This window comes from Rhinatrema bivittatum, chromosome 1 (assembly GCF_901001135.1).
Source record: "Rhinatrema bivittatum chromosome 1, aRhiBiv1.1, whole genome shotgun sequence".
Lineage (NCBI taxonomy): Eukaryota > Metazoa > Chordata > Amphibia > Gymnophiona > Rhinatrematidae > Rhinatrema > Rhinatrema bivittatum.
Window position 1 is genome coordinate 838,970,062 of NC_042615.1, and position 15,449 is coordinate 838,985,510.

General features: G+C 44.6%; 1 protein-coding gene across 9 annotated transcripts in view; it reads right to left on the reverse strand.

Moving 5' to 3' along the window:
- The window catches only part of LOC115079733 (NACHT, LRR and PYD domains-containing protein 3-like), a 123,132-nt gene that overhangs the window by 44,760 nt on the left and 62,923 nt on the right, over window positions 1–15,449 (reverse strand). For 8 of the 9 annotated variants that reach the window (XM_029583543.1, XM_029583533.1, XM_029583595.1 and 5 more), the window contains one exon: window positions 3,758–5,462. In XM_029583543.1, the coding sequence (XP_029439403.1) occupies window positions 3,758–5,462 (1,705 nt within the window). Of the gene's footprint in view, window positions 1–3,757; window positions 5,463–12,253; window positions 12,271–15,449 lie in introns of those variants that run through there. The other variant, XM_029583604.1, reaches the window with a different exon arrangement.

The following is a 15,449-nucleotide window of genomic DNA, read 5'->3' on the forward strand; positions in this document are numbered from 1 at the left end:
TGATCCATGAGTGGACATAATGTGTGAGTGTAGAGTGTGTGGTGATCCATGAGTGGACATAATGTGTGAATATAGAGTGTGTGGTATCCATGGATGGATATAATGTGTCAGCGTAGAGTGTGGTGATCCATGAGTGGACATAATGTGTGAGTTTAGAGTGTGTGGTGATCCATGAGTGGACATAATGTGTGAGTATAGAGTGTGTGGTGATCCATGAGTGGACATAATGTGTGAGTGTAGAGTGTGTGGTGATCCATGAGTGGACATAATGTGTGAATATAGAGTGTGTGGTGATCCATGAGTGGACATAATGTGTGAGTTTAGAGTGTGTGGTGATCCATGAGTGGACATAATGTGTGAATATAGAGTGTGTGGTATCCATGGATGGATATAATGTGTCAACGTAGAGTGTGGTGATCCATGAGTGGACATAATGTGTGAGTTTAGAGTGTGTGGTGATCCATGAGTGGACATAACGTGTGAGTATAGAGTGTGTGGTGATCCATGAGTGGACATAATGTGTGAGTGTAGAGTGTGTGGTGATCCATGAGTGGACATAATGTGTGAATATAGAGTGTGTGGTGATCCATGAGTGGACATAATGTGTGAGTTTAGAGTGTGTGGTGATCCATGAGTGGACATAATGTGTGAGTTTAGAGTGTGTGGTGATCCATGAGTGGACATAATGTGTGAGTATAGAGTGTGTGGTGATCCATGAGTGGACATAATGTGTGAGTGTAGAGTGTGTGGTGATCCATGAGTGGACATAATGTGTGAATATAGAGTGTGTGGTATCCATGGGTGGATATAATGTGTCAGCGTAGAACGTGTGGTGATCCATGTGTGGCTATAATGTGTGAGTATAGAGTGCTTGTTGATTCATTCGTGGTTTTAGAGTGTGTGTGTAGTTTTAGGTGATTTAAACATAAATACAGTATATGAATGTAGAGTGTTTGATGATTTGTGCTTAGATACAGTGTGTAGTGTAGAATGTGTGGTAATCCGTGCATGGATATATAGTTAGTGAGTGCAGAGTGCTGATCCATGCATAGATACAGTGTGTAGTGTAGAATGTGTGCTTTTCCGTGCATGGATATATAGTTAGTAAGTGCAGAGTGCTGATCCATGCATAGATACAGTGTGTAGTGTAGAATGTGTGCTTTTCCGTGCATGGATATATAGTTAGTGAGTGCAGAGTGCTGATCCATGCGTAGATACAGTGTGTAGTGTAGAATGTGTGCTTTTCTGTGCATGGATATATAGTTAGTGAGTGCAGAGTGCTGATCCTTGCATAGATACAATGTGTAGTGTAGAATGTGTGCTTTTCCGTGTATGGATATATAGTTAGTGAGTGCAGAGTGCTGATCCATGCATAGATACAGTGTGTAGTGTAGAATGTGTGCTTTTCTGTGTATGGATATATAGTTAGTGAGTGCAGAGTGCTGATCCATGCATAGATACAGTGTGTAAGTGTAGAATGTGTGCTTTTCCGTGCATGGATATATAGTTAGTGAGTGCAGAGTGCTGATCCATGCATAGATACAGTGTGTAGTGTAGAATGTGTGCTTTTCCGTGCATGGATATATGGTTAGTGAGTGCAGAGTGCTGATCCATGCATAGATACAGTGTGTAAGTGTAGAATGTGTGCTTTTCCGTGCATGGATATATAGTTAGTGAGTGCAGAGTGCTGATCCATGCATAGATACAGTGTGTAAGTGTAGAATGTGTGCTTTTCCGTGCATGGATATATAGTTAGTGAGTGCAGAGTGCTGATCCATGCATAGATACAGTGTGTAGTGTAGAATGTGTGCTTTTCCGTGCATGGATATATAGTTAGTGAGTGCAGAGTGCTGATCCATGCATAGATACAGTGTGTGAGTGTAGAATGTGTGCTTTTCCGTGCATGGATATATAGTTAGTGAGTGCAGAGTGCTGATCCATGCATAGATACAGTGTGTGAGTGTAGAATGTGTGCTTTTCCGTGCATGGATATATAGTTAGTGAGTGCAGAGTGCTGATCCATGCATAGATACAGTGTGTAAGTGTAGAATGTGTGCTTTTCCGTGCATGGATATATAGTTAGTGAGTGCAGAGTGCTGATCCATGCATAGATACAGTGTGTAAGTGTAGAATGTGTGCTTTTCCGTGCATGGATATATAGTTAGTGAGTGCAGAGTGCTGATCCATGCATAGATACAGTGTGTAAGTGTAGAATGTGTGCTTTTCCGTGCATGGATATATAGTTAGTGAGTGCAGAGTGCTGATCCATGCGTAGATACAGTGTGTAAGTGTAGAATGTGTGCTTTTCCGTGCATGGATATATAGTTAGTGAGTGCAGAGTGCTGATCCATGCGTAGATACAGTGTGTAAGTGTAGAATGTGTGCTTTTCCGTGCATGGATATATAGTTAGTGAGTGCAGAGTGCTGATCCATGCGTAGATACAGTGTGTAAGTGTAGAATGTGTGCTTTTCCGTGCATGGATATATAGTTAGTGAGTGCAGAGTGCTGATCCATGCGTAGATACAGTGTGTAAGTGTAGAATGTGTGCTTTTCCGTGCATGGATATATAGTTAGTGAGTGCAGAGTGCTGATCCATGCATAGATACAGTGTGTAAGTGTAGAATGTGTGCTTTTCCGTGCATGGATATATAGTTAGTGAGTGCAGAGTGCTGATCCATGCATAGATACAGTGTGTAGTGTAGAATGTGTGCTTTTCCGTGCATGGATATATAGTTAGTGAGTGCAGAATGCTGATCCATGCGTAGATACAGTGTCTAGTGTAGAATGTGTGCTTTTCCGTGCATGGATATATAGTTAGTGAGTGCAGAGTGCTGATCCATGCGTAGATACAGTGTGCAAGTGTAGAATGTGTGCTTTTCCGTGCATGGATATATAGTTAGTGAGTGCAGAGTGCTGATCCATGCGTAGATACAGTGTGCAAGTGTAGAATGTGTGCTTTTCCGTGCATGGATATATAGTTAGTGAGTGCAGAGTGCTGATCCATGCGTAGATACAGTGTGCAAGTGTAGAATGTGTGCTTTTCCGTGCATGGATATATAGTTAGTGAGTGCAGAGTGCTGATCCATGCGTAGATACAGTGTGCAAGTGTAGAATGTGTGTTTTTACGTGCATGGATATATAGTTAGTGAGTGCAGAGTGCTGATCCATGCGTAGATACAGTGTGTAAGTGTAGAATGTGTGCTTTTCCGTGCATGGATATATAGTTAGTGAGTGCAGAGTGCTGATCCATGCGTAGATACAGTGTGTTGTGTAGAATGTGTGCTTTTCCGTGCATGGATATATAGTTAGTGAGTGCAGAGTGCTGATCCATGCATAGATACAGTGTGTAGTGTAGAATGTGTGCTTTTCCGTGCATGGATATATAGTTAGTGAGTGCAGAGTGCTGATCCATGCATAGATACAGTGTGTATTTATTTATTTATTTATTTAACAACTTTTAATATACCGACGTTCGTATGGCACATCACACCGGTTTACAGGTAACTCAAATAAAGGAGGAAATTACAATGAACAGGGAGCATGGGATGGGAGCAGGCCAGAAAGAGGAGAGGGGAAGGGGAGACAGGAGAAGAGAGGGAAAAGATAGGTAGCATGATATCAAAAGATAGTGTAGAATGTGTGGTAATCCATGCGTGTTTATAATGTGTGGGAGTAACGTTTTTGGTGATACGTGTGTACAGAGGAGTCTTTGGTCAGCAGAACATCCACCACTAATACATATGTATGAGATCTTACCACAGCTCAGTACACTTGTGGAGCACAGGAACCAGCCTCCTCAGCCCCTCAGCAGTCATCTGGCAGTACTGCAAGTTAAGGATCCCAATCAGCTCACAGGGTTCAAGGGCCCAGGCTAGCAGGTAGCAGTCCACAGGACTTAGACTCATCTTGCTAAGGTTAATGTTCCTGATCTTGCTGACGATGGTCTGGGTCAGGCCTTTGTTCTGACACTCGTACAGACAGTGAAAGGCATTCAGCAGCTTCCTCTTGTTCCTCGTCTTCCTCAGCAGCCTCTTCCCCACCCAGTCAATGACCATGCAGGTGGTAGCATGAGGCAGCTCCCCAAAAAATGGCTCAAGCTTTTGATACCATGGGCAGGACAGGCCGGCAAAGAAGCGGAGGAAGATTTCAAATTTTCCATCTTTGATGCTGCCCGCCCTGTCCAGGAGCTGTGTGACCTGCTCAGGAGGAGTGCAGATGAAGCGGGTCAGAGCAGCAATGAACTCTTGGACAGTGAGGTGGAAGAAGGAGTAGGCCTCCCTTTGCAGGGAGTGCTCCGTCTGCAGGATCTCCATGAGGAAGCCGGAGAGGAACTGAGAGGGCTGCAATGAGTGCTCCTGCAGGTGGCTCTCACTGAAGACGATGACTCTCTCAGATACGCCCTGATAGGCCATGTCTCCTAACCGGAGCAGGACCTCCTGTGAGTGGCCATCCTCCCGGGCATGGTTCTGCAAGATGTTGTAGATGTAGTTGGAGAAGAGTTCAGTGATGGTTCTGGGACGCTGCTGCTCCCCAGGGCTGTCCCTGAAGGTGGTCTGTAGGGAGCAGCAGATGATCCAGCAGTAGGAGGGATTATAGCACATCGTGTACAGAATGTCATTCTGCTCCACGTACTGGAAGGCCTCTTCTCCAATCGCTTCTGTATCATAAAAATTCAGAAAGTATCTTTTCCTCTGCTCGGCGTTGAAGCCCAATATCTCTGCATGCAGGTGGATGACAGATTTCTTCAGGGATTTTAGCACCGTGGGGCGAGTGGTGATCAGCACCGAGCTCCCCTTCAGCACCTTCCCTTGGACGAGGCAACGCACAATGTCAGGAATGGGGCAGAGGGTCACGGGGTCAGGACACACGCTAACACCTGGATTACACTCAAGAGAGTCCGTGAAGCTGATGGAAGCTTTGAACTCATCCAAGCCATCAAATATAAATAGCAGATTGGAGGGGTCCTGCAGGATCTTGTTCAGGACCCCACAAAGGTACGGGTAAGAGTCCAGAATCAGGGTCCTGATGTTTGTACTGCCATAAGAGTTTAAATCCCTGAATTTGAAATGAAAGATGAAATGGAACTGGGGATAAATCTTGCCCATGGCCCAATCATAGACAATCTTCTGCAGTAAGGTGGTCTTTCCAATGCCTGCTACTCCACTGATGGCCACCGAGGTTGACTTGCTCTCAATCCCAAAGCAGCTTCTGAAGATCTGATGGTGCTGGAGGGTCTCTAGCTCCTTCCTGATCACCTGCTGCCGCCACCTCTCATGGTCCCGTCCACGAACCAGCAGCTCATGTTCCACCACCCTCATCTCTCGTAGGGAGGAGATCACAACCAGGTCAGTGTAGTGATCCTCCAGCAGGAGGCTCCTCACCTTCTCTCGGCCACTTATTGTGTTCATCACCAGTCTCTGGTTTCTGTCCCTTAGCGTTTCCTTGTGAAGCTGGTGAGGTTCTGAAATATAACAGAGATGTGTCAGCTGCCACCTGGAATACATACTCAATTCTTCAGAGCAGATATTTTATATATTTATTAATTTACGGATCATTAGATGGCACACTAGCTATATGAGTTTATGGGCTAAGCTGTTACTAGGCCTGTGTTTTAAAATTTGAGGTTAAAAGTACATTTCTATGTTTTACAATATGGAATGTTCTGGTTCAACGAGTTCATCCTAGGGCACAAGAAGGGGCTGGCTAGTAGGAGGAGACATGTAGATAGCCCTTTCCCTAGGGATTTGGTGGCTGGGATTTTCTGGAATTGTTTGGTCTTTGGAAGGAGTGTCAGGAGTAGGCCTCTGGAGGAACCAAGCCAGAGGATTGGCTGGGGCTGCAGTGCACACCTCCCCTGGAGTAACAGTTTTTCCTGCTTATTGGCAGGAAAAACTGCCAATAAGCAAGAAAAACTGTTACTCCCCTGGAGTAACAGTTTTTCTTGCTTATTGGCAGGGGAGAAGAAAAACAATAGTCTGGGTAAAACAAATAAGCATGGGTGTAGCTTGCTTATTGCGGCGGTTACTACCCCTAACTAATCAAGCTTGATATTTCACTTGGATGCAGCTCCATCACTGCTCTCTACATCAATGGTGGGGGTGGAAGGGAAATAGAACCAAAGAGCTAAGAGAAACAGATAAGTATGAGAGAAAAAATGTGTGAAGCTTGCTGGGCAGACTGGATGGGCCGTTTGGTCTTCTTCTGCCGTCATTTCTTTTTTTGAATTTGACAATTTTTATTCGATTTATAACAAATAATACATAGCCACATAAGAAGCAAACATTAGAACAACTCAGCAGGTTAGGAGTACACCGACCCCTACAGAATCCCCTGAGCGTTATCCCCCCATCCCCCCCCTTCCCCCCTGACAGAGTAGCAAAATTCAACTTAAAGTCCGTCAGTTCACCAAACACAGGCCATTGAGTATACTGGTATGCAGACTATAAACATAAGACAAGTGATGAAGTGAATATCATAAGTGGTACAGAGCATCATTCAGTGAGTAATGGCGTAGAGCAAAACACTTATAAACTATAGGAAGCTAACCAAGTCTAGATTGGTAGGAGTACCTCCCAATCACGAATCCAGAGACTTAAAGGAATTATGTCAAGCCCAATGCAATCGCAATAGGTTTCCAGGAAGTGGTAAAGGAGGTAAGCCGGTGGTGTCTGGAGGCTGTCAAGTAAGCCAACCGATAATATAAATGAAGCTTCCCCTGAATCTCCTTAAGGGAGGGGATGTCCCCCGTTTTCCATTTGGCTGCTATGAGAATGCGGGTAGCTACAAACACTTGGGCGCAGACTCTATGATACTTCTTGGGCACAGTGTCAGGAAAAACCTGAATTCTGCCGTCATTTCTATGTTTATATGTTTGCTGGGAGGACTAAGTGGGGAAAGCAAGGTGTAGAGAAAGAAAGAGATATGAGCTGTTGATTCTATGACCATCAGAATATCTCCATCAGCTTTTTTTTTGTTTGTTTAAATCTCTTTATTAAGAGGTTAACATAATTACAAATATAAGTAAACATGTGAAACAAGCGAAGATATACCACACGTGTACAACAGAAAAAAGAAACCTGTCTCATACCCCTTGTTTTCCAAAGAGAGGACAGAAGGAGGAAGGGAAAGAGGAGTAGAAAGGGGGAGGATAGGGAGGCTCCAGGAGAGAAAGAGAACTTTTGCAGCAGTGTGAGTGGGACAGAAGGCCATACTGGGGGTGAGACAGGCTTGGACCGGCCCAGATGATGGTCTCAGTCGGGAACACCCACTGTGATGTCAGCGGTAAGCGATGCTGAGGGACTATAAAATCTGCCCTACTGCGTTTAATCTTTGAGGCTCCACGAGAGAAAGAGAACTTTTGCAGCAGTGTGAGTGGGACAGAAGGCCTTACTGGGGGTGAGACAGGCTTGGACCGGCCCCGACAATGGTCTCAGTCGGGAACACCCACTGTGACGTCAGCGGTAAGCGATGCTGAGGGACTATAAAATCTGCCCTACTGCATTTAATCTTTGAGGCTCCACGAGAGAAAGAGAACGTTTGCAGCAGTGTGAGTGGGACAGAAGGCCTTACTGGGGGTGAGACAGGCTTGGACCGGCCCAGATGATGGTCTCAGTCGGGAACACCCACTGTGATGTCAGCGGTAAGCGATGCTGAGGGACTATAAAATCTGCCCTACTGCGGCGCGCAGTCGATACCGGCACGCGGCTTTGTTTTATTTTTGTATCATTAAGTTAAGTTCTCTTTACTTTTTGCTTTTTAGCTCTTTTGTTTTTGGTCCTTCGTAATTTTGAATTATCTCTCTTTAACTCCTGGGAGCCTTCATTGGATCCAAGTACGAATTGGGTCATAGATAGCACGGGAAACGTGGTGCATTATTTATATTTCTTATATAAAGTTACTTCTCCTGGTCTTTAGAATTAAATGCCCCATTCAGCTAGGAAAAGACGGGCTAGGGACAAAGCTAACCCTGGGGCAACTCCCGACCTGTCAAGGGCTGGCCCAATGGATAGCCACGTGATCCGTGGGGTTTACACATCGGATGTGGAGTCGCAAAGGCAGGGAACTATAGAAGAGGGGTTGTGTTCCCTACCTGACTTGGAAACAACATTATCCCCCATGTTAAGAGAAGCACCAGTTAACCCTAAGCTAAGAAAATCTGGTGGGGAAACAGGAGGCGACACCTGCCGAAGTTGCAGATGTTGGGAGTCTGACAGGGATCCCGTCCCCGGGTGGAGAGAGCTTGGGATTGAGAACTGATTGGTATGAACTGAGTAATGGTAGCTCAGATGAAGGAATATTCAGATTAATAACATCTGGTATTACCTCAACACCCTCCAAATTAGGTACAAAATTTTCTCTAACGAAACATTATGGGAAGCATTTGAGGGTTTTGGAAACCTGATTATAAAACAATTGGCACCTTTAACTACTAAACTAGAAGATCATGAAATGAGGATAAAAACTTGGGAAAATATAACTAAAGACTTGAACCAACAAAGCTCTGAATTGAGACTATCATTGAATGCTAATAAGGATAAACATGATCTCTTGGTTAAAGATAATGTGGTATTATTAAATAAATTAGAAAATATGGAGAGTACCCTGAAAGGGAGAAATCTCCATCTAGTTAATTTTCCTAGACCACCACATATTTTACCCAGAGAGATGTTTAACAGATATGTGACGGAAGTGTTGAAGGTTAAGGAAGACCTTATTCCACCACTGACACGGGCATTTTATGTATCTGTTAAAAAGAAGATAGAAGGGGTAAAACAAAGTAATGGTAAAGAGACTATTGATGCCCCTACAAGGGAAATAGTAGCAGAAGAAGGTTTAAATATTACTGAGATACTTGAAACATCGGATGAGGTTTTAGCTAGGGATATGAATTGTGTGCCTGATCGTCTTAACGATTGGGTTCGGCTGGAGGGAGAAAAAAATCTGATCGGTGGCGATGTGAATCGGAATCGGTTCCGATTCACATCGTTAATTTTTTTTTTTAGTGAGGCCCGACCCTTTAAAATTGACCCCTTACCTTCCCCCACCCTCCCGAACCCCCCAAAACATTTTACGAGTAGCTGGTGGTCCAGTGGGGGCGCAGGAACCGATCTCCCGCTCTCGGGCCATCGGCGCAATTTTGGCTGCCACTCAAAAATGGCGCCGATGGCCCGATAAAAAAAAACCCCACCCGACCCTTTAAAATGACCCCCTTAGCCTCCCCCACCCTCCCGAACCCCCCCAAAACCTTTTAAAATTACCTGGTGGGCCAGCGGGCGCGCGGGGAGCAATCTCCCGCTCTTGGGCCATCGGCTGCCACTCATAAAGATGGCGCCGATGGCCCTTTGCCCTTACCATGTGACAGGGTATCCGTGCCATTGGCCGGCCCCTGTCACATGGTAGGAGCACTGGATGGCCAGCGCTCCTACCATGTGACAGGGGACGGCCAATGGCACGGATACCCTGTCACATGGTAAGGGCAAAGGGCCATCGGCGCCATCTTTATGAGTGGCAGCCGACGGCCCGAGAATGGGAGATCGCTCCCGGGACCACCACTGGACCACCAGGTAATTTTTAAATGTTTTTGGGGGATCGGGAGGGTGGGGGAGGCTAAGGGGGTCATTTATAAAGGGTCGGGTGGGGTTTTTTTTTTGTTTTTTTTTAAATCGGGCCATCGGCTGCATTTATATTAGTGGCAGCCAAAATGGCGCCGATGGCCCGAGAGCAGGAGATCGTGCCGGGACCCCCCCCCCCCCACTGGACCACCAGGTAATTTAAAACATTTTGGGGGGTTCGGGAGGGTGGGGGATTTGTTTTAAAGGGTCGGGGTGGGTTTAGGGGTTGTTTTGGTGTGCCGGTTTTCCCGCCCTCCACCTCTCCCCCGATTTACGATTTTTCACGATAAATGGGGGGAATTTCTATTGTATCGCGACTCTTAACGATTTTTGACGATTTAAAAAATATCTGACGATTTTTTAAAATCGTCAAAAAATGATTCACATCCCTAGTTTTAGCCCAACTGGCAACTTTAGTTATTAAGTTGGCCCTAGAATCAGATAAGGAATGGTTGTTAAAGCTATTTTTTAAACATAGTTTGGTGCCTTTTCTGAAAATGATACTCAAGATATATCCGGACATTTCTAAAACAACACAAAAGAAGAGGAAACAGTTTCTATGGTCTTACAGATTGGAGCCAGTTTTAGACTCCTTTTCCCCTGTAAATGTTATATTAAACATAAAGAGAACTCTTTCCTTTTCTATTGTCCCTCCCAATTAAAACAGTTTTTGTCTGATAAATTGAAGAAATGATGGTAATTTACCTTCTGGATACCTTAGATCATTGATTTTCAACCTTTTTTGAGCCGCGGCACACTTTTTACACTTAAAAAATCCCGGGGCACACCACCAACCAAAATGGCACAAAATGACACTAAAACAGTACATATTATACATATGTTTAAAAATATAGATTCTAAATGTATCTATACTCATTCAGTGTGAAACCTGGGCCTGTTTCGATGAACACAAAAGGGATATCCTGGCAGGAATGGTGGAAAGACACACACGAAGCTCTTCCTCAACAGTTCTCAGTCTCTCCCTGTTTTTAGTTTTTATGGCAGTCAAGCTTGAGAAGCCCAGCTCACATAGATATGTGGTTGAAAATGGGAGCAATGTCAAAATAGCTTTGTTGGCCAGAATGGGGAACTCCTTGGCAACAGATAACCAAAAACTGTCTAAAGGAAGATCAGCAAAGTTTAGCTTTAAACCGCGATCTTGCTTCAGTTAAATGAGTTCCTCTTGCTCCTTTAAAGTCATGTCCTTTCCAGCAACGGATAATGAACTGTATGGGTCCCTAACCCAGTCAAGGCATTCTGTGAAGGCTGAAGAGAAATAAAACGACAATTTCTCCTCAAGAGTTTTCAAATGTCTGCCAATCACCTCGCACATTGCAGCAGTGTTGCCATCATGCAGTTTCTCGGTGAGCGGGAACATCTGAAGGTTGCCACCCTGAACATGTTGTTGCCAGAGCTGCACCTTTAAACGGAATCCGTTCATTTTATCAGTGCTTGTAAGCAGGTTTTCATTTCGGCCTTGCATCCGTGTGTTCAGTTCATTCAGATATTGAAATATATCAGCCAGGTATGCCAGCTTTGTACACCACTCATCACTTGCAAGCAGCTTTGAAAAATCGGACCTCTCGTTTGTCAGAAATATTTTAAGTTCCTCTCGCAACTCATACACACGGGCCAGCACTTTGCCGCGTGACAGCCACCGGACCTCCGTGTGGAGCAATAAGATTTTATGTTCCGCTTCCATTTCTGTACACAAAGACGCAAATAAGCGACATCGCAAAGGTCGCATCTTCACAAAGTTCACTATGCGCACAACATCATCCAACACAGGAACTAGATCTGCTGGTAAGGTCTTTGCAACGAGGGCCTCACAGTGCAAGAAACAGTGGGTAACAAGAACATCTGGGTTTCTTTCTTTAACCCTACTTACAAAGCCTTTGATGCGCCCGACCATGGCTGCGGCTCCATCAGTGCAGACACCTGTGCAGTTTTCCCATGTAAGCCCACTTTTATCAAGATATTCCGATGTGACCTGGAATATTACCTCTCCTGTTGATTTTTCTGGCAGTGCCTTGCAAAATAGGAAGTTTTCTCTAATGGCTTCTCCATCCACAAAACGCACATTGGCCAACAGCTGACAATGTCCACTGATATCCGTCGACTCATCAAGTTGCAAGGCAAATTTCTTACTGATGCGCACCTTTTCCAAAACAACTGTTTCAATGTCAGCAGACATGTCATCAATCCGTCTGGAAATTGTGTTATCAGAGAGAGGCACTTTAGCTATCTCTTTGGCTGCGTCAGGGCCAAGCATCTCATTTACAATAGCTTTACAAGCTGGTAGTATTAATGTTTCTGCCACAGTGTGAGACTTTTTTGATTTAGCTATGAGTTCAGCAACAAGGTAGCTAGCTTTGAGGGCTCTCTCATTTACCTGTGTGCTTTTTCTCAAAAAAGTTGCTTCTTTCTCATTGTTTGTACGTAAGCGTACAAAATACTCCATCGGCTTGTTTTGAACGGAAGAGTGTTTCGTTTGGAGATGGCGTTTAAGCTTGCTTGGCACCATGGCGCTATTGGATAGCTTCTCACCACACACCAAGCACAGTGGTGTTGGTGCTGTCGCATCCCCAGTGAAAGTAAATCCAAATGAAAGATAGCTTTCACTGTATTGCCTTGAGCTCACCGTCTTGTCTTTTTTCTTTTGTCGACCTCTCATACTAGGGCCTTCATCTAGGTCAGAATTGTGTCCAGGGTCCTGTTCGGCATTTGCCTTTTCCATTCTCAAATACTTCTCCATCACTGCTGAGATAGTGTGCGCAGCCACACACTAAAATAGAAGAGTATTACATTATCTGCCACACTTAAAGGACCTCTGCCAAGTATATACTGCAATATAAAGGGGTACAATGAGAAATACTATGGTCATGAGGCCAGAGTACAAGTACCAGCTCGGTGATGTCATTAAGTCGCGCGAGCGTTCAAAGCTCGCGCATGTGTTATTGTACACGGCTCCTACACTGTAGGAAGCGTGACTGCGCATCGTAGGGGAACAAAACACAGGGGCAGGGCCGGTGCAAGGGTATTAGGCGCCCTAGGCAAAACGTCAGCTATGCCGCCCCCCCCCCCCCCGCCTCCACACACAATTAACTTACATTGTGCATTAATGAAAATAACGAAGTCTGTATTTATAACAGAACACTTATTTGACATTTTTATGCCATGTAAACCATTGAGATGATTTGTCTTATCGACGGTATAGAAACTCTTTTATAAATAAATAAATAAAAATATATAAAATAAACATAAACCAAAGCTATACTTGTTGCTCAAACAAAAAAAGCAGACACATCACATAATATTAAATAATTAAAATGGCAGTCAATCAAGAAAAATGAACTTAAAAAGCCATCTTTACTTACCCCCTCCAGCAGCTCTCTTACTCTTCTTCCATGCAGGCTGTAGTACACACCAGAAGCAGCAGTAGTGGCTAAGCTCTATACCAGGGGTCAGGAACCTTTTTGGCTGAGAGAGCCATAAACGCCACATATTTTAAAATGTAATTCCATGAGAGCCATACAATATGTTTAAAACTAAATACAAGTAAATGTGTGCATTTTATGTAAGATCACACTTTTAAAGTACAATAAGTCTCTGAAAATATTACACCAGGCCTTAAGACACCAATACATCTCCTATTAGGAAAACGGACCAAGTCAGGCTGCTAGAGAGTCCTACACAGAAACTACACGCCAGCAGAAAACCTCACCTGAATCACGTGCTGTCCCTCACCTAACATAGAATAAAGAGACCAAAACGCATAACAAGAAGCATGCAGAAAAAACTGAATTGGAAACTGCAACAAGCCAGAGTCTCTGTATGCAGTGTAACAAAGGAAAAAAGAAACATCACCCATCCTTATAAAACAAATCAAGAAATATAAAATCATCAGCAGTAAAACTGTACTAACAAAAAGAACATATTTCGAAACAGCTGATGAGTGGAATATCCAATAATTAAAAACTCATATAAAACATTTCCAGATACCAACAAAATATTTCAAAATAGCAGACACAAAGACCCAGTAATGAAAAATAATAAGGATACAAAAATTTTTTTGCTCTGCATACCTGGGAACATTTGATATCCAGGTGTCCTGAGATTGTTCTGAATTAGCAGGAGGTGGGGTGGTTTGCTTGGAACTTTCTCCTCTCTCAGTCACATACCAGCGCTCTCTCTCACACTGGCTCTCAATGACACACCTATACACACATGCTCTCAGTACTCACATATACACATGTTTTTTCTCTCTCATATAGGCTCTTAATTACACATTTACACACATGCTGTCTATCTTTTCACGCTTACACACACACACACACACACACAGGCTTTCAATCACATAAATACATGCTGTCTTTTTCTCTCACACACAGACTCTCATTCACATGCTTACAAACATGTCCTCTCTTTCTCTCATTTACACACAGGCTCTCAATCACATACTCACATGCTCCATCACCTAAACCAGCTGTCAATCAGACACAGACACACATGATCTCTCTCTTACTTATACACACAGGCTCTTAATCATACATACACATGATTTCTCTCACACACAAAGGATCTCAATCATACACACATACTCTTTCACACAAACTTACACATACAGGTTCCCAATGGTAAACTTACATTCATGCTCTCTCTCTCACAGGCAGGCTCTCAATCACAGACATACTCTCTTTCACATACACAGGCTCTCAATCATTCACATACATGCAATCTCTCACTCACACACACAGGATCTCAAACACACATGCTTGCTCGTTCATTCACTATCTCTCTCCCCCACCCCGGGAACTAGCAGCAGCAGCAGCCTCCTCCCAACGCTAACCTCTTCATTTTCAGCCCTCGCGGAGGCGGAGTCCCATCGGCCGCGGTTGAAACTCCATTTTCCTCCGAGCCGCGCTGCAGTCTTCTTCCCGTCGGACACTAGCGTGGCCTCTTCTTCCCGCGCAGGCACCGGCGTGCTCTCTTCTTCCCGCGGCCCGGAAGAGGAAGACTCCCGCGCAGGCACCCGATGACTCCCGCGCAGGCACCCGGCTGACTCCAGTCGTGCCCGGCGTGCTCTCTTCTCCTCCCCCCCCGGAAGAGGAAGTGGAGAGCATCGGGTGCCTGCGCGGAAGAAGAGACCACACTAGCGTGGTCTCTTCTTCCCGCGCAGGCACCCGATGCTCTCCACTTCCTCTTCCGGACCGCGGTGGGGGGGGGCGGGAAGAAGAGAGCACGCCCGGTGCCGCTGACTCCAGCTGTCCTGCTGCGTTCCGCCCGGGCTGACAGCAAAGGACTCACATGCTTGAAAGCGCGGCTCTCTTAATTTTACTGGGGCAGTGCCGCCCCCGGGAAGCTGGCGCCCTAGCCTAGGCGACCGCCTAGTTCGCCTAGTGCTTCCGCCGGCCCTGCACAGGGGGCACTATAGTTTGGGGAACTTTCCCCGCGGCACACCCGACCATGTGTTGCGGCACACTAGTGTACCGCGGCACACTGGTTGAAAATCACTGCCTTAGATAAATCTGAGATTACATTCCCTTATGGTATAGACATAAACCCATTAAAGTGCTATCTTTAAATAATCTATTTTGTATTGTGTCTTTCGGTATTTCCGAAGTTAGAATTATTATTGAAAAAGACTTGGAATTCACATTGTGGACTTAAAAGTATACATATCCAAATTAGATAAAAGTAATAAGACTATGTTACTGTTTTGTATTTGTATATGGAATGTATACTTATTTAATATAAAAAATGTTCTTGATGTAAATTGTTTAAAAATTAATAAAAAGAGATTAAATATAAAGAAAGGGGGAGGATAGGGAAGATAG